The following is an 18853-nucleotide window of genomic DNA, read 5'->3' as shown; positions in this document are numbered from 1 at the left end:
GAAGAAATGATGAAAGTATCTCTTCACATTTTAAAGCTGTTTAAAAAGTCATTACAATAAATTGTCCTGCTATAATTCACGTCCCTGTTCTATTTTTGCTTACCTGTCACCCTTCCTCCACACACTGTTTTGGCAGATCATCATCAACTCGTGGTTTATTGCAACTGCTTATACGTCTGTGCAAAAGGAGGTCTGAACTAAGGGAGGTTTCTGAATACTTTTTCTTTTTAAGAAAACTATGGAAGTAACCCATACTAGTTGTAACAAATTTAAAGAATATAACAGAATAAAAATTATAGCCTAAACAAAACAACAATTAGAAAAAAATCCTCTTCCATTACAATCCTAATTCCCAGAAATTACCATGGATAACATTTTGAAGTATACTGGAGTATATCCTTTTATATCTCTCTGTCTGTCTCTGTCTCTCTGTGTGCTCACCCCTAAAAATCAACAGTCACATTTTATCTGTGATTCAGGGCCCAGTTCAAATGGCATCTTAATTTCCTTTACTTACTTCTGTAAGTAAGCCTAGGCTCCCTGAAGTCTTTGTATCTATCTTTTAAAAATGCTATTTCTAACTTTATATTTTGTGTTTTGTTTACACACCAATCTTCCCTGCTACACACAAACTTCTTGAGGATAATATATGAGTCAAGATTCATCCTGTTGTAAGAGATAAAACCACAGCTTAAGCAAAACAAGATAATGTATTAAACTAAGGACACTGAGTCCAACAGGCTTCAGGTGTGGCTGGTCCAGAGCCTCCATCTCGCTCTCTCCTGAACTTTGCTTTTCTCAACTTGGCCTCATCCTTCTCACAGGCTTTTTTTAACATCATTTCACTGAACAATTCCTTTTGAAAGAGCACCTCTTTGCTCATAAATCTGGCAAACCAGTTCCAAACAAGACTCTTGCTCATAATTCTGGCAAAACAGTTCCAAACAAGACTCATGCTCATAAATCTGGCAAAACAGTTCCAAACAAGACTCTTTTCTTCTTTTTAATTAATTATTTATTTTTGGCTGCGTTGGGTCTTCATTGCTGCATGGGGGCTTTCTCTAGTTGTGGCGAGTGGGGGCTACTCTTGGTTGCAGTGTGCATGTTTCTCCTTGCGGTGGCTTCTCTTGTTGTGGACGGAGCATGGGATCTAGGCACATGGGCTTCAGTAGTTGTGGCACGTGGGCTCAGTAGTTGTGGCTCACGGGCTCTAGAATGCAGGCTCAGTAATTGTGGCACATGGGCTTAGTTGCTCCACGGCATGTGGGATCTTCCCGGATCAGGGCTCAAACCCAAGTCCCCTTCATTGCCAGGTGGATTCTTAACCACTGAGCCACCAGGGAAGCCCCCAAACAAGACTCTTATTGGTCTATCTTAGGTAATTGATCTGTCCTGAGCCTGTCACACCAGGTAGAAGACAGGAATGTGTTGATTGACCGGCCTGGGTTGTGAGCACTGTCTTGTGCCTGAGTACGTGCAGGAGAAGAAAACAGAAATGGATGCTGGGAATCCAGAGACATGCTGGTGACCAGGTCCTCATCTGACTTACCCTTGGGTCCTCCATGGTTCTTAGATGGTGCCTTGGTGTGCACTTGCTCAGTACTCAAATATTTGCTGAGTGAAATGACCACATCCTTTAATTACTCTCCACCCAGTAGCAGGTGAAGAGGGGGCAGTAACCTTTCCTCAGGTATTTTGAGCTCTTTGAGGTCTGTTAACAGAATTAAGAGGACCAAGTTTTGCTGTTCAGAATTGTTTCCTTAAAAGAGTTCCATGAAACTGATTTTATGTAAAGGGAAAAGAAAGCTTAAGGAAAAGAGATGCCTGTATCTTGTAGCAAAAAGTGGGGAGAGAAAGAGGTATTTATCTGGGTCTCTAAAACTTCAGATTGATTCCCTGTGCCCCTCCTGCTTCCTTGTCCCCTTGTGCCAGGATGGCATCAACAGCTTCCTTTGCCCTTTGGTTCCCAGCTGGCTTAGCTAACAAGAAATCAAGGGCAGGAAGTGAGCAGGGTGGGGTGTGTGTTCCTCTAACTTCTGCGTTGCCGGTCATTGCGGGTTGGCTGCAAGAAACCAGAGTTTGTTTCATAGATTTTGATAATGGTTCCTTCCTTTTGCCACTTCAGGCCTGTGGATGACAGGGGCTACCAACACTGCATGTTGATGGTTTTCCTAAACCCCTTTCACACCTTTACAAACACAGTTAACCCTTGAATAACACATAACATAGTTTGAATTGCATGGGCCCACTTATACACAGATTGTTTTCAATAGTAAATACTACAGTGTTAGGGGTCTGCGGTGGGTTGACTCCGAGGATTTGGAACTGCAGATACCGAGGAACCACAAAGAGTGAGTTATACTCCGATTTTGACCATGTGGTGGGTCAGCACCCCAACCCCTGTGTTGGAGGGTCAACTGTAGTCTGTTTGCTGAACTCTCCTTAAATTGCCAGGTGGAGTGTTCTCGGCATTTCCTGTTGGGTCATTGATACTTGCCCAATCAAAACAACAAACAACAACAAACAACAAACAAAGCCTATATTCTGATAAACTTAAAATGTTTATTTCAGGGGGTAGAGTGGGGAGAAAGACAAGTTGGTTTTTGGCAGCTCTATCTTTGGAAACCTGAGTCTTCATACTTTGTAACATTTGCCCATTAAAACTGCCTTTGATGGTCATTCTCATGAAATGTATTGGTACAAAAACTTTTTTTTTTTAAGAAATAACATTACTCCAGGCCCAACAGCCAGTCGGTATTTATGAATTTTAATATTTTGAAAGCTAGAGTTTTATTTCTAGAGACAAGGAAAGCATAAATCCATTGGTCCTCCTAACTAATGAAATAAGAGGAGGCAGAAAAAAACATTTCATTAATCACCACTGCATCGAAGCTGTTTTAATGAACCGATTTTAAAGGAAATAGCTGAACAATTCCATTTTCGTGTGGCTCAAATGAGAAAAAATGCTTAGAGTTTTAAAAAAGAAAAGTGTTTCTCTCCTTCCAATTAAAGAAAATTAATATTAAGGTATTTCCAACGACTATCTAAAAGCATTGTGACCAGGTATGAAGTTTCATCATGTTCTTTGGTTTTAAAGTGAGTTACTTTTGCAATGAAGGCAAGATGTATTATTCTCCTTTGCTGTGACATTTACTCCCAGCCTGTTTATACCAATGCAGCTGCTGTGAAAGTCAGTGCTTTTTCTTTTTCTTTCTTTTTTCATTCTCTTTTCATTTTAAAGGCATATATGAGAGTCATCTGACCCAGGTTGCACACAAGCTATACAGCGTATGGTTGGGGTAAAGAACATCGTCTTTTGTTCAACAGTTTTTGTATTTCTTTCCAATCTTTTGCTTCTCTGGTCCTCAAATAAGGCTAATTACAAAGAAAAAAAAAGGTGGGACTGGTGGAAAGGGAGGCTTTAAAACCATTCCTTTTGCAGCAAGGAACAAAAGAGAGTACCAAGGGCATGGCTAGGCCTCAACAAAAAAGAAAAGAGAAAAATCACCTAATGAGGATGTCGAGATAAGTGCTTGTGAAGAAAACTGACAAAAAAAGAGCTTTTAATCTAAAATCCATAAATAAGTGTGCATCAGATGGGTACTAGAACAGTTTTAACAAGACAGGCCATGAAAACTCTATCCCTCTATGCAAGAGCTACACGCCTTACAGAAATCTCCTTTCTTTACAAGATATTTTTCTTTCAAATATTAATTTAAAAAGAAATACTTGAAAATTAAGATGTTTTATTCATGTCTCTGAATCCATTATAGAGTGGGTACCACATAAAGGGTTGTTTTTGAGATATAATTATCAATGCTGTTGGCTTCTTAGAGGTCAAAGGTTTTGCATGAACATATGAAGTTGTTCATGAAGAAAAACTGAAAAGAGGAGATTCTGACCTTGGAGACTACTGTGGCATTTTCACTTTTCAAATGGAAGAAGTAGCAGATATATTTGAAGTTTGTTAACTCTATATAGCTCTTCTTTCTGTCTTTCCTGATACGTTTGAGCCTTGCCTCCTGTTCTGAAATTAGGAGACTGGTATTGCTGTACTGGAAGCAATGATGGTTCAGACATAGAATTACAACCTGCCTGCTTTTGGTTGTTCCCTCAGCTGGTGCAGCAATCTTTTCTAGACTGGTAGTTTAACTGAGCAGGTAAACACCCTAGCTCTGAGGTCAAGCAGATTTGGATTCAAATGATGCTCTATTACAGTCCTCCCTCTGTATCTGCAGGGGAGTGGTTCCAGGACCCCTGTGAAAACCAAAATCTGCGGCTGCTCAAGTCCCTTATATAAAATGGCTTAGTGAAGTTGGCTCTCCATATCCATGGATTCTGCACTCCCGGATTCTGCATTCGTGGGTATGGAGTGCCAACTACACTTACTAACTGTATTGGCCAAACTTGTCTTACTTGTAAAGATGGAGATAAGAAAATATGCCTATCTGAAAGATTTATTGTGAGAATCAAATGAGAAGATATTTGTAAAGTGGTTATCGCACTGCTTTGGTGCATGGAAAACAATCAGTAAATGGTAACTATCATTATAATTATGATCTCATTGCTATGCTGAGAACCTGCACTGTCCTAAACAATGTGGTCCACAACCCTTCCAGACTCAGTGCCATAAAGATGAATATCAGCCTCCAGATATTCATAGGCTACAACCCCCGCCACAAAAAAAGCAACCAAAAAACCCTACCTATAAATAAAAGAGAGAGAAAAAGAAAGTAGTATAATGGAAGAGTCACACGTTTACCTAAATTAGAATCCCCACCAGTTGGAAAGCTACGAAGCTGACTGTCTGGTATTGAAATACCAGAACCAACACTGCAGTTAGGAGCATGATATTTCAATATAGTAAACATCTCTTAGTAAAATTCTGAACAAAACAAAGGACAATCTTCCATGGATTTACATGATAGTTACATTTCTGGAAAAGTCGGTGAATCTAAAAATTGTGCTAAATATATTTGGTGTTAATATGAAAAACAAAGTTATTTTTTCATCATTTTAGCTTTCATCATTATAGCTGACAAGTAACATAACTGAGTGAGTGTAATGCAACCTAGGACAGGACATCCAAGAAATAACTACATGCTTGTGTTACCGAGAGTGGGTCCGGCTCCTCACCGCTCAAAAGCCAATAAAGAGGCAAGGTTAGTGGAAAGGAAAGTTTGCTTTATTTCAGAGGTCAGCAACTGGGGGAGGCGAGGGCATACTCCTGTCCAAAGGCCAACTCCCTCGACTGACAATCAGTGGGTAAGAGCTTTTATAGACGGAGGGAGGGGGCTACATGCAGAAACAGCACAGTCAGCTCTGACATGTACTTCAAGCCAGCAGTGATACACCTCATAAGTAGTTATACTCTGTGACAACTTCATTAGACAATTCTTTTTCATAAGGAACACTGGAGCCAAAAGTATGGTTAGAAGTAAAATAATAGCTTTCCATTAGATTTAAACATTTATTTTTTTTACTAATATTTCTCTCTGAGATGTCTCAGGGGTGCTCTGGATAACTCAAAGTTAGCTAGAGAAAGAAACTTACAATCTGTTATCAAAATCAGCTCAATATTCCAGGAGAACTTTGTTCTCTTAACAGAGAGAAAACCAAATTCAGTCTTGCATCAGTTTACTGTTAATAACAAAATTCATTTACCTAATTAAACTCAATCTAATTTTAATCCTGACAATGTACAAAATTCTTTTCTCAAAGTTCCTTTTTCACAAACCTTTTAGCACTTTCTGGATCCAGATTAATTTGTTCCTTGTTTTCCCATACAGAAGCAACCAGCCCCAGGACAAAATTATTCTCCTTGTTTTCCCAACAAAAATATCTCACCTTTATACTTTCTCTTGCTGACAACACATATCGTACTTGCTTTACATACTGAAATGCTTCCCTTACCATTTTTACATATTACAGTTTTTAACCTTGAAAACCTTAACAAAACCAAGATACAAGTAATTTAACTGTTATATCAGCATTTTTTGATTGGCAAACTTAAGAACATATTTCATCACCTTTAAAAACATACATTTTTTTCATAGCACAATTTCTCTTTAATGGTACAAGATGTTAGTTTAATAAACCTAAGCCCTCTTTCCTCTCTCTCTTTTTTCTTGGCTTGAAGTTTTACTAATTTACCCAAGGCTGAAGTCTCAGGCAAAGTGGGCTGTGTTTGTATTTTAAAGACACGATAAAAGTTAACTTCAAGCTTTATCCTAGGCATATATTTGTTCTCTCAGGGTCAGAATTCTGAAAACAGTATTTTATCAAGCAAGATTTCTCTAACTGCATATGCAAAAAGAACCAGTTTTGGAGTTTCAAAAGAGTTTCATCTTAACCAATTTTCTCCAGAGTCTAAAGAGTACTGTTGCCATACATTGGTTAAAAAAAAAAAAAAAAATCATCTTTTTCTTTAGTCATAGTTTTATAGCTAAAATTTTTCTTAATGAATTGAACCTGAATTTCCCATTTTACAAAAGGCAACAAGAATACCAATCACACAAATGCAATACACACTCACACACCCGAAGACAGAACTGTCACAAACCCTCCAGAGGATGACTGATACGGAGTCCCAGACAAACACTTCCCAACACAAATGGGCCTTGACGTCAGACACAAGTCAGCACCAATTAGGAATACACCCAAATGACGCTTAGTGCTCGCAAAGGGTCCTCAACGTCAGAAACACATCAGAGCAATTGGCAAAATGCCCAAATAGCACCTCATGCTCAAAAGAGAAGTTTTCCGGACACACACCGGTGTACTTACTCACCCTTGAAGCTCGTCAGCTGGTCCAGAGGCATCTTTCCGTTCCACCAAGGAAAAGCGTACGTTGGCAGCCAGTGTCGAGCAGGGGAGAAACAGGGAGGAACCCTGAAACAAATGGTTTCAGCAGCTGCTAGGAATGTCGCCACCAAACCCCTCTCAGGGCACGGCCAGTGAGCCAAGAACAGAGGACTGCTCACAGCCTTTCTAACACATCATCATGGCGGCCGCTCTGCTTGGGAAAACCTGGGAGCCAGATATCGCGAGATCCCAGCCTCACGTTGGGCGCCAAAATCTGTTAAAGTGGGTCCAGCTGCTCCCACTTAAAAGCCAGTAAAGAGGCAAGGTTGGTGGAAAGGAAAGTTTGCTTTATAGTGAAAGTGGGTCCAGCTGCTCCCACTTAAAAGTCAGTAAAGAGGCAAGGTTGGTGGAAAGGAAAGTTTGCTTTATTTTGGAGGTCGGCAAATGGGGGTAGCGGGGCAGACTCCTGTCCAAAGGCCGACTCCCCCCACTGACAATCAGTGTGCAAGAGCTTTTATAGGCGGAGGGAGGGGGCTACATGAAGAAACAGCACAGTCAGCTCTGACGCTCATCTTGAAATTGGTCATCCACCAATGGTCTGACCACCATCACCTTGATTGTTTTAAGTACAGTTAGTCTTTAATTCCAGGGTTGGTTTGTTCCGGTTTCTTTGAGGCCAGCTCTTGGAATTGTGGCAGCTTATGTCATGGTCATGATGTAGTTAACTTCTTCCACCTGGTTTTAGTCTCTGTAAGACAGCTCACAGGATATGGCTCAGAAAATTATCTATAGCCCTTGAAAAGGAACTAAAGTCCTTCACTTTGCTTAATGACTAAACTATTATTATTTAGTCTTGTTGGACTGTTTTTCTTTGTTTCTGCATTTCTCACTTCTCTGATTAAACTTATTCTCTGGCTAAAGTTTTTCCACAGACAAAAGGCAGGTGGAGGACATGGGGGGTGGGGAAGACCATAGGATCCTGCTCCATTTCAATCCCACTCCTGGGTGTACATCTGGAAAATATGAAAAACTCTAATTTGAAAAGATACATGCACCCCAATGTTTATAGCAGCACTATTTACAATAGCCAAGACATGGAAACAACCTAAAAGCCCATCAACAGATGATTGGCTTAAGAAGATGTGGTACATATATACAATGGTATACTATTCAGCCATAAAAAAAAGAATGAAATACTGCTATTTGCAGCAACATGAATGTACCTAAGAGTATTATACTTAGTGAAGTAAGTCAGACACAGAAAGACAAATATTATATATCACTTTTTGTGGAATCTAAAAAAAAAAAAAAAAAGAATCTACATTCAAAACAGAAACAGAGGGCTTCCCTGGTGGTGCAGTGGTTGAGAGTCCACCTGCCAATGCAGGGGACGCGGGTTTGTGCCCCGGTCCAGGAAGATCCCACATGCTCCGTGGCCGCTGAGCCTGCACGTCCGGAGCCTGTGCTCTGCAACGGGAGAGGCCACAACAGTGAGAGACCCTCGTACCGCAAAAAAAAAAAAAAAAAAACAAAAAACAGAAACAGACTCACAGACATACAGAACAGACTTACAGTTACCAAAGAGGAAAGGGAGGGGTGGAGGATAAATTAGGAATTTGGGATTCACAGATACACACTAGTATACATGCAATAGATAAGCAACAAGGATTTACTGTAGAGCACAGGAACTGTATTCAATATCTTGTAATAACCTATATGGAAAATAATCTGAAATATATATATATATATATATATATATATATATATATATATATATATATATATATATATATCTGAACCACTTGCTGTACACCTGAAACTAACTATTGTAACTCAACTATACTTCAATTTTAAAAAGTTATGCTGCTGAAAATCAAAATCAAAACCAAAAAAACCTGAATCTGGTGACTTTTAACAGCAGAGGCGTATTCCTTGCTCATCCTTTATGTCATCACAGTTCAGCCGGGGACTCTGCTTCTTACCTCCTTCCTCTGGATCCTTGATAGACGGTACACCCATCATTCCAAAAATGGCCGGGCTCACAGCAGAGGGAATGGAGCTCTGGAGGCCTTGAACTAGCAATTTAATGCTCTAGCCTAGAAGTGACACAAGTTACTTTCACTCATTGGTGACATCCCCTGCCCAATCAAAGGAAGTCAGGCCGTTGTCCAGAAGATTACAGATTGGAATTATTTGATGAATAACAGCAAAGACTACTGTAGTAGGCTGAATAATGGCCCCCAAAATATAAGGTCCTACTACCTAGAACCTGTGAATGTTACCATACTGGTAAAGGCCTTTGCAGACGTGATTAAGCTGAGGATCTTGTGGTAGATCCTAAATGACACAACAGGTGTTCATGTAAGATAGAGAGGTTGTGATATTGTAATTTATTAAAGGAAATATATATTTCACTTTAGTCCCCTCCCTGGCACAGAACTCCTAAATAAAATTCTTGGAATTTCCTGTGATGAGAGCTTTAAAGGTGTCTTTTGCTATGTTAACGAGTGACTTTTGGAAAGCCCTCCCACCTAAGGATGGGAGATGGTTGCTGGTGGAGCCAACGCAGTGATGAGAGGTTTGGAGATTTCAGTCCTACCCCCTGACCTCTGGGGAGGGGAGAGGAGCTGGAGGTGATTTAATCACAGGTGAATCATTACCTGTGGCCAATAATTTAATCAGTTGTACCTGTATATTGAGGCCTCCATAAAAAAACCAAGAGAGCTTCCCTGTTGGTGAACATGTGGGGGTCTGGGGAGGGTGGTGCACTCGCAGAGGGCAGGGAAGCTCCGAGCTCCTTCCCACAGACTTTTCCTGTGTGTCTCTTCCATCTGGCTGTTCCTGAGTTCTATCTTTTCACAATAAACGGGTGACCTAGTAAGTAAAATGTTTCTCTGAGTTTTCTGAGCTGCTCTAAAAAATTAATCAGACCTAAGGACGGGGCCAGTCAGAAGCACCTGGACTTGCAGTTAGTGTCTGATGTTGGGGGAAGGGTGAGGATGGCCGTCCTGCAGGACTGAGCCCTTGACTTTTGGGATCTGACACTCCCTCCAGGTAGATTGTGTTAGAGGTGAGTTGAATTGTAGGACACCTTGGTATTAGAGAGGTACTTGGTGGTGTGGAATAAAAACACACATGTTGGAATTGGTGTGGAAATCTTAGAGGCTGAGGGAGATTTGACACACACAGAAGAGGAGGTGGCAATGTGACCTTGGAGGCAGAGAGTGGAGGGATGAGGCCACAAGCCAAGGATGCAGGCAGCCGCCAGAAGCAATTCTCCCCTTGAGCCTCCAGAGGGAACACTGCCATGTTGACACCTTGATTTATGCCCAGTGATACTGATTTTGGACTTCTGGCCTCCAGAACGTGAGGGAATAAATTCCTGTTGTTCTGCACCACGACGTTTGTAGTAATTTGTTACAGCAGCTGTGGGAAACATATAAAACTAACATATTAGGGGCTTTCCTGGTGGCGCAGTGGTTGAGAGTCCGCCTGCCGATGCAGGGGACACGGGTTCGTGCCCCAGTCTGGGAAGATCCCACATGCCGCGGAGCGGCTGGGCCCGTGAGCCATGGCCTCTGAGCCTGTGCGTCCGGAGCCTATGCTCCGCAAAGGGAGAGGCCACAACAGTGAGAGGCCCGTGTACCGCAAAAAAAAAAAAAAAAAAAAAAAAAAAACACGAAAAAACCCCTAATGTATTAGGTATGGTAAATGTGTTTCAGGTTCTCACTTTGAGACAACTAAACTGGTCCCTTTTGCATAGTCACATGACTATGACCACCTGAAAGCCAAGCGAAGATGCTAATCTGCTAAACAAAGAGGCACCAGGGGAGACACCTGGACTTGGGGACTCACAGGACTGAGAGAATCACGTAGACATTCTGCACTGGGTTTGCACTGCACTATCTTCAAGACCTTAGAAAATTCTCATTAAAAGTTATAATGCTGACTTTGTTAAAAATACCGTGGTCCCAGGGAGCACAGATGCCTGCAAGAAGCTGGCTCAAAATTGGCAAGAAGAGCAGAGCAACGAATAGTCCTTGGTCTGTAAGTCGGGGGCTGAAATGGCAAATGAAAACCAGGGAAGATCTAGGAAGGTCTGAGCACTTCTCGGGTGTTCCTGGGGGAAAGAAATAGAGTCAGCATCTGGATTTCCTGAGATCAAACAGAGTGAGACTCAAACTACTGTGATTCGGCATTTAAAGGAAGTGTGACACGAAAACAAACTGAAAATTTTAAATCATAGTCCTTATAAAGCTTGTAAAAACATGCAGCACAATGCCTCATTATACTAACAAAGGAGCTGAGGCTCACAGGAATCATCAGAGTCTCAGTTTCCCTGTCTTTTTTTTTTTTTTTTTTTTTTTTTTTTTTTTTTTTTTTTTTTTTTTTTTTTTTTTTTTTTTTGCGGTATGCGGGCCTCTCACTGTTGTGGCCTCCCCCGTTGCGGAGCACAGGCTCCGGACGCGCAGGCTCCGGACGCGCAGGCTCAGCGGCCATGGCTCACGGGCCCAGCCGCTCCGCGGCATATGGGATCCTCCCAGACCGGGGCACGAACCCGTATCCCCTGCATCGGCAGGCGGACTCTCAACCACTTGCGCCACCAGGGAGGCCCTTCCCTGTCTTTAAAGTAGGAAAGGTGGACAAGATCTTCTTAAGTAATTTTAAGCGGTGGAGGGAACGGCTGCTCGGCGGTGGGGGGGGCGGGGGGGGGCGAGTGTTTGCTGCAGATTGTGCTGAGTTATCAGCCTGCTTTCTGATAAAATATTAAGGTTGAGAATATTTGCCTCACAGCTAAAATTTACCATTTGTTTCTGAGGCTTTTGCTGCCTGTGTTTCTGTCACTTCTTTCCTCATTGTACAACAGCCCCAGCCTTCTGACAAACCTGCTTTGGAAACTGGCCAAGAAATGCTAGCTTGCTCCCAGGGCCGAGTGATGGCATGTCACGTTCTCATCTGGAAAAAATGACTCCAGAAAAGGCCATTTCTCCTTGTATTACCTATTGGTCCACCAGCCACCTTTAGGCCAAATCTGTCAGCCTTCTGTGTGTCTGCTCCAGGACCAGGCCTGAGCCTGAAACTTCTTTTGTACCAGGGAAACTTCCAGATCAGCCCCACACTCCTCACTTGGCTTCTCCGTGGGCAATAAAGCAGCAAGCTCCATCACCGATGTCCAAATGGCAAATGAGAAGTGATGGTTTGAGTAGAAGGTACTGTCTGGAAAAGAAGAGAAAGGCAGAGCTTGTGACAGAGCTGTTCACACTTTCCCTGCACAGCTGGGAGACATTAGCTGGATTTCCCCAGACTGGTCTGCTTTCTGGCACCGGTGAGTTAAAAACCCCCCAGAGCCTCCAAGTTTAGCTGGACTTCTATCATACGTATTTAGCAGCTAAATCACCAAAAGTCGCTTTCAAATATTCATGCAAAGCTGCATCTTTACCCAAGGTCAGGAGTTCAATAGAAGTTAGCAAAAAGGAAAAAAAGGAATGGCAGACAGAGGGCAAGAAAACAAAGAGAAAATATGGATAGATTACCTCGGTTCAAAAGTTGCTTTCTTTTCGAGGGAGTTTGTGCTCCGGAAAGTAGATAAAAGATAGTTCTGCAATAAGTAGGGTGGAATATACAGTAGGAGAATGAACACAAATAGTATTTCTATGTATGTTGATTTCTACTCCTGCCACCCTATTGAGTGGATGGTAAGGAGGTTAAGCATTTGAAATTTAGTAAACAAATAACCCACATTTCAGGATGCTTTCTTTACTACACTTATATCCAGCAGTCTGGTCTGCCTCTATCAAAGGCTGTCAAATGATTTTATACAAAAGTTATATGTAAAATCTGTTTAAAACAAAATCTGTTTTGTAGCAAGATATGTGGTCTTTTTATTGCTTTTGTCAAAGCTATCTTAAATCAGACATCAGAAAATGTTTTTTATGAATACCTTTTAAATCTTGTGTTATTTGCATAGTGGAAGGGAGAAATCCAAAACAGAGCCTCAGAATAGAAAATGCTGGATTCCAGCCCTACCTCACAGCCAAGTAACAATATTTTCAGAGTGTCCTATAACTATGGGGCACAGCATCCTGTTCCCTTCACTTTAATGGGAACTTAATTATGAAAAATTCTACTTTTCTCAATATCAAGTGATTTATTAACAGCTTCTGATTGCATAGTCAGGTGCTATCTCTGGACCTTTTATTTATACCTCACCTTATTCCAGCAGAAATCCCAAGCTGCTCTATGGGCCAGCTTATAGGATTTTGATGTAGCTTTCAGATTTTAAATGTTTTTCTGAATCTATACAGCAATATCAGAATGGATTTTGAAAGTGTCAGTTCTGATTTAAAATGGCTTAAAATAGGATTGTGTCTAGAAATCTTCATTTATAGCTTGTACCTAAATAATTTAATCCTGCTCACTTAAATGATCTATGTATTCCCTTCTGCCCCAACGTATATAAACATTAAAAAAAGACAAACATCTTTCCACATGTTAATGATATAATCTTAGTATTACAATATAAGAATGGCCTCAAGAGTAATGACACCTGCCCACCGATTCGGAGGCCGCGGCGTCCTTGTGTGCCTCATGGGAGCCCTCGTCTGAGGGCTCCGCTCTCTCCCTGGGTCATCACCTTGTCAACTGCACGCGAATAGGCTCACGTCTCCGAAGTAAAGCAAAACCTGTGCACACGCCTTGTTTCTCTCCAGATACCAGACCAGCGTCCCTTTCGGTTGCCACCTGCTGGAAAGCGTCGTGTTCCCTCCCTACCGAGTCCCTGGCCTCGGCGACCCCGGGCTGGGGGCCACGAAAGCCCGCCGCCCTGCTGAGGCTGAGGCTGAGGCTGGAATCGCCGGTCCACGGTCCGCGGTGCGGGCAAGGCTGTCGTGCCATCCTGAGCGCTCCGTGCCATTGGCGTTCGACCAAGTGGCAAACGGAACCTCGGGCGGTGGACTGTCATACAGAAACGAAGGTGGGTGTGGGGACTTCCGCAAACTGGAAGGAACCCCGAAGACTGCAGGGGTCGAGGCTCAGCCCCCTCTCCCTGTCCTGCGACAGCTGAGGCCCAGAAGGAGGGGGAGGGGAGAAGGCACTGCTGGGCATCAGGCTGAGAAATCCACCTGCATTAGTGCTCCCCTTAAGGAAAGGCAGTCACTCGCAGCTCCACAGTCCGAACTCGCCCACAGTAACTCCGAGGCGGCGAGGCGGCGAGGCGGCAACGGAGAGTGAACTCCCTGAGACTAGGGGCCGTATGTCTTCGCGCCCTCAGCAGCACCCAGCACAAGACTGGTACAAGGCATGCTTCAGCAAATGTTTGTTAAATGGTGTTAGCAGACTTCCCCTGTGAAATCATCATGGAGAGACGGAGGAAGATGGCGGAAGAGTAAGACGCGGAGATCATCTTCCTCCCCACATATACATTAGAAATTCATCTACACGTGGAACAACTCCTACAGAACACCTACTGAACGCTGACAGAAGACCTCAGACCTCCCAAAAGGCAAGAAACTCCCCACATACCTGGGTAGGGCAAAAGAAAAAAGAATAAACAGAGACAAAAAGATAGGGACGGGACCTGCACCAGTGGGAGGGAGCCGTGAAGGAGGAAAGGTTTCCACACACTACAAGCCCCTTCGCGGGCGGAGACTGCAGGTGGCGGAGGGGGAAAGCTTCGGAGTAGCGGAGGAGAGCACAGCAACAGGGGTGTGGAGGGCAAAGCGGAGAGATTCCGGCACAGAGGACCGGTGCCCTCAGGCACACACCAGCCCGAGAGGCTTGTCTGCTTGGCCGCTGGGGCGGGCGGGGCTGGGAGCTGAGGCTCAGGTATCGGGTTTCAGTCGGAGCGCAGGGAGAGGACTGGGGCTGGCGGCAGGAAGAGAGCCTGAAGGTGTTAGTGCACCACGGCTAGCCCGGAGGGAGTCCGGGGAAAAAATCTAGAGCTGGCGAAGAGGCAAGAGACTTTTCTTTCCCTTTTGTTTCCTGGTGCGCGATGAGAGGGCATTAAGAGCGCTGATTAAAGAAGCTCCAGAGACGGGCGCGAGCCGAGGATAAAGGCGCGGACCCCGGAGACGGGCGTGGGATGCTGGGGCTGCTGCTGCTGCCGCCGCCGCCACAAGGCCTGTGTGCGAGCTCAGGTCACTGTCCACCCCCCACTTCCAGGGAGCCTGTGCAGCCCGCCACTGCCGGGGTCTCAGGACCCAAAGATGGCTTCCCCGGGAAAGCGCACGGAGCGCCTCGGGCTGGTGCAACGTCATGCCGGCCTCTGCCGCCGCAGGCCCGCCCCGCACTGCGTGCCCCTCCCTCCCCTCGGCCTGAGTGAGCCAGAGCCCCCGAATCAGCGGCTCCTTTAAACCCATCCTGTCTGAGCGAAGAACGGACGCCCTCCGGCGACCTACGCGCAGAGGCGGGGCCCGGTCCAAGGCTGAGACCCGGGAGCCGTGAGAGCAGAGAAGAGAGACAGGGAAATCTCTCTGTGCAGCCTCGGAGGCAGCGGATTAAAGCTCCATGGTCCGCTTGATGTGCCCTGCGTCTGTGGAATGCATGAATGGACAGCGAATCATCCCAAATTGAGGAGGTGGACTTCGAGGACAAGATTTCAGACTTTTTCCCCTTTTCCTCTTTTTACAACGAATTATCCCAAATTGAGGAGGTGGACTTTGAGAGCAAGATTTTCGATTTTCTCCCCCTGTTCTCTTTTTGTGAATGTGTATGTGTATGCTTCTGTGTGAGATTTTCTCTGTATAGCTTTTCTTCCACCATATGTCCCAGGGTTCTATCTGTCCGTTTTTTTTTCTTTTTCAATAATTACTTTTTTATTTTAATAACGCTACTATATTTTATACTTTATTCTATTTTACTTTATCTTCTTTCTTTTTTTCCTACCTTCCCTTCCTCCCTCCCTCCCTCTGCCCCTCCTTTCTTTCTTTCTCTCTTTCTTTCCTTCCTCCCTCCCTCCTGTCTTTCTTTCCTTCTTTCTTTCCTTCCTCCCTCCCTTCTACCTTTCACTCTTTCTTTTTTTCCTTCCTCCCTCCCTCCCTTCTTCCCTTCACTCTTTCTTTTTCTTTCCTCCCTCCCTCCCTCCTTTCTTTCTTTCTTCCGTCTGTCCTTCCTTCCTTCCTTCCTTTCTTTCCTTCTTCCTTTCTTTCTCTCTCTCTTTCTTTCTTCTACTAATTCTTTCTTTCTACTTTTTCTCCCTTTTATTCTGAGCCGGGTAGATGAAAGGCTCTTGGTGCTGCAGCCAGGAGTCAGTGCTGTGCCTCTGAAGTGGGAGAGCCAACTTCAGGACACGGGTCCACAAGAGACCTCCCAGCTCCACATAATATCAAATGGCGAAAATCTCCCAGAGATCTCCATCTCAACACCAGCACCCAGCTTCAGTCAACGACCAGCAAGCTACAGTGCTGGTCACCCTATGCCAAGCAATTAGCAAGGCAGGAACACAACCCCACCCATTAGCAGAGAGGCTGCCTAAAAACATAATAAGGCCACAGGCACCCCAAAACACACCACCAGACGTGGACCTGTCCACCAGAAAGACAAGATCGAGCCTCAAACACCAGAACACAGGCACTAGTACCCCCACCAGGAAGCCTACACAACCGACTGAAACAACCTTAGCCACTGGGGACAAACACCAAAAACAACGGGAACTAAGAACCTGCAGCCTGCAAAAAGGAGACCGCAAACACAGTAAGATAAGCAAAATGAGAAGACAGAAAAACACACAGCAGGTGAAGGAGCAAGATAAAAACCTACCAGACCTAACAAATGAAGAGGTAATAGGCAGTCTACCTGAAAAAGAATTCATAATAATGATAGTAAAGATGATCCAAGATTCTATTTCCAAGATCCAAAATCTTGGAAATAGAATAGACAAAATGCAAGAAACAGTTAACAAGGACTTAGAAGAACTAAAGATGAATCAAGCATCGATTAAAAACACAATAAATGAAATGAAAAATACTCTAGATGGGATCAATAGCAGAATAACTGAGGCAGAAGAACAGATAAGTGAGGTGGAAGATAAAATAGTGGAAATAACTGCTGCAGAGCAAGATAAAGAAAAAAGAATGAAAAGAACAGAGGACAGTCTCAGAGACCTCTGGGACAACATTAAACACACCAACATTCGAATTATAGGGGATCCAGAAGAAGAAGAGAAAAAGAAAGGGACTGAGAAAATATTTGAAGAGATTATAGTTGAAAACTTCCCTAATAGGGGAAAGGAAATAGTTAATCAAGTCCAGGAGGCACAGAGAGTCCCATACAGAATAAATCCAAGGAGAAATATGCCAAGACACATATTAATCAAAGTGTCAAAAATTAAACACAAAGAAAACATATTAAAAGCAGCAAGGGCAAAACAACAAATAACACACAAGGGAATCCCCATCAGGTTAACAGCTGATCTCTCAGCAGAAACTCTACAAGCCAGAAGGGAGTGGCAGGACATAATTAAAGTGATGAAGGAGAGAAACCTGCAACCAAGATTACTCTACCCAGCAAGGATCTCATTCAGATTTGATGGAGAAATTAAAACGTTTACAGACAAGCAAAAGCTGAGAGAGTTCAGCACCACCAAACCAGCTTTACGACAAATGCTAAAGGAACTTCTCTATGCAAGAAACACAACAGAAGGAAAATACCTACAACAACAAACCCAAAACAATTAAGGAAATGGGAATAGGAACATACATATCAATAATTACCTTAAATGTAAGTGGAGTAAATGCTCCCACCAAAAGACACAGATTGGCTGAATAGATACAAAAACAAGACCCATATATATGCTGTCTACAAGAGAACCACTTCAGACCTAGAGACACATACAGACTGAAAGTGAGGGGATGGAAAAAGATATTCCATGCACATGGAAATCAAAAGAAAGCTGGAGTAGCAATTCTTATATCAGACAAAATAGACTTTAAAATAAAGACTATTAGAAGAGACAAAGAAGGACACTACATAATGATCAAGGGATCGATCCAAGAAGAAGATATAACAATTGTAAATATTTATGCACCCAACATAGGAGCACCTCAATACATAAGGCAAATACTAACAGCCATAAAAGGGGAAATCGACAGTAACACAATCATAGTAGGGGACTTTAACACCCCACTTTCAACAATGGACAGATCATCCAAAATGAAAATAAATAAGGAAACACAAGCTTTAAATGATACATTAAACAAGATGGACTTAATTGATATTTATAGGACATTCCATCCAAAAACAACAGAATACACATTTTTCTCAAGTGCTCATGGAACATTCTCCAGGATAGATCATATCTTGGGTCACAAATCAAGTCTTGGTTAATTTAAGAAATTTGAAATTGTATCAAGTATCTTTTCTGACCACAGTGCTATGAGACTAGACAACAATTACAGGAAAAGATCTGTAAAAAATACAAACACATGGAGGCTAAACAATACACTACCTAATAACGAAGTGATCACTGAAGAAATCAAAGAGGAAATTAAAAAATACCTAGAAACAAATGACAATGGAGACACAACGACCCAAAACCTATGGGACGCAGCAAAAGCAGTTCTAAGGGGGAAGTTTATAGCAATACATTCCCACCTTAAGAAACAGGAAACATCTCGAGTAAACAACCTGACCCTGCACCTAAAGCAATTAGAGAAAGAAGAACAAAACCCCCCAAAGTTAGCAGAAGGAAAGAAATCATAAAGATCCGATCAGAAATAAATGAAAAAGAAATGAAGGAAACGATAGCAAAGATCAATAAAACTAAAAGCTGGTTCTTTGAGAAGATAAACAAAATTGATAAACCATTAGCAAGACTCATCAAGAAAAAAAGGGAGAAGACTCAATAGAATTAGAAATGAAAAAGGAGAAGTAACAACTGACACTGCAGAAATACAAAAGATCATGAGAGATTACTACAAGCAACTCTATGCCAATAAAATGGACAACCTGGAAGAAATGGACAAATTCTTAGAAATGCACAACCTGCCAAGACTGAATCAGGAAGAAATAGAAAATATGAATAGACCAATCATAAGCACTGAAAGTGAAACTG

At 42.9% G+C, this 18853-nt stretch overlaps 1 protein-coding gene across 2 annotated transcripts in view; it reads right to left on the bottom strand.

Annotated features, from left to right (window-relative positions):
- The window catches only part of CMC1 (C-X9-C motif containing 1), a 124721-nt gene extending 117757 nt beyond the window's left edge, over positions 1-6964 (bottom strand). Inside the window, exon 1 of one of the 2 annotated variants that reach the window (XM_060110941.1) lies at positions 6791-6964. In XM_060110941.1, the coding sequence (XP_059966924.1) occupies positions 6791-6821 (31 nt within the window). In that variant the 5' untranslated portion in view covers positions 6822-6964. The remainder of the gene's footprint in view (positions 1-6790) is intronic. The other variant, XM_060110943.1, reaches the window with a different exon arrangement.
- Between the last annotated feature and the right edge of the window lie 11889 nt (positions 6965-18853).

The sequence above is a fragment of the Mesoplodon densirostris genome, chromosome 10 (genome assembly GCF_025265405.1).
Source record: "Mesoplodon densirostris isolate mMesDen1 chromosome 10, mMesDen1 primary haplotype, whole genome shotgun sequence".
Classification (NCBI taxonomy): domain Eukaryota; kingdom Metazoa; phylum Chordata; class Mammalia; order Artiodactyla; family Ziphiidae; genus Mesoplodon; species Mesoplodon densirostris.
This window is presented reverse-complemented; position numbering and strand designations above follow the sequence as displayed.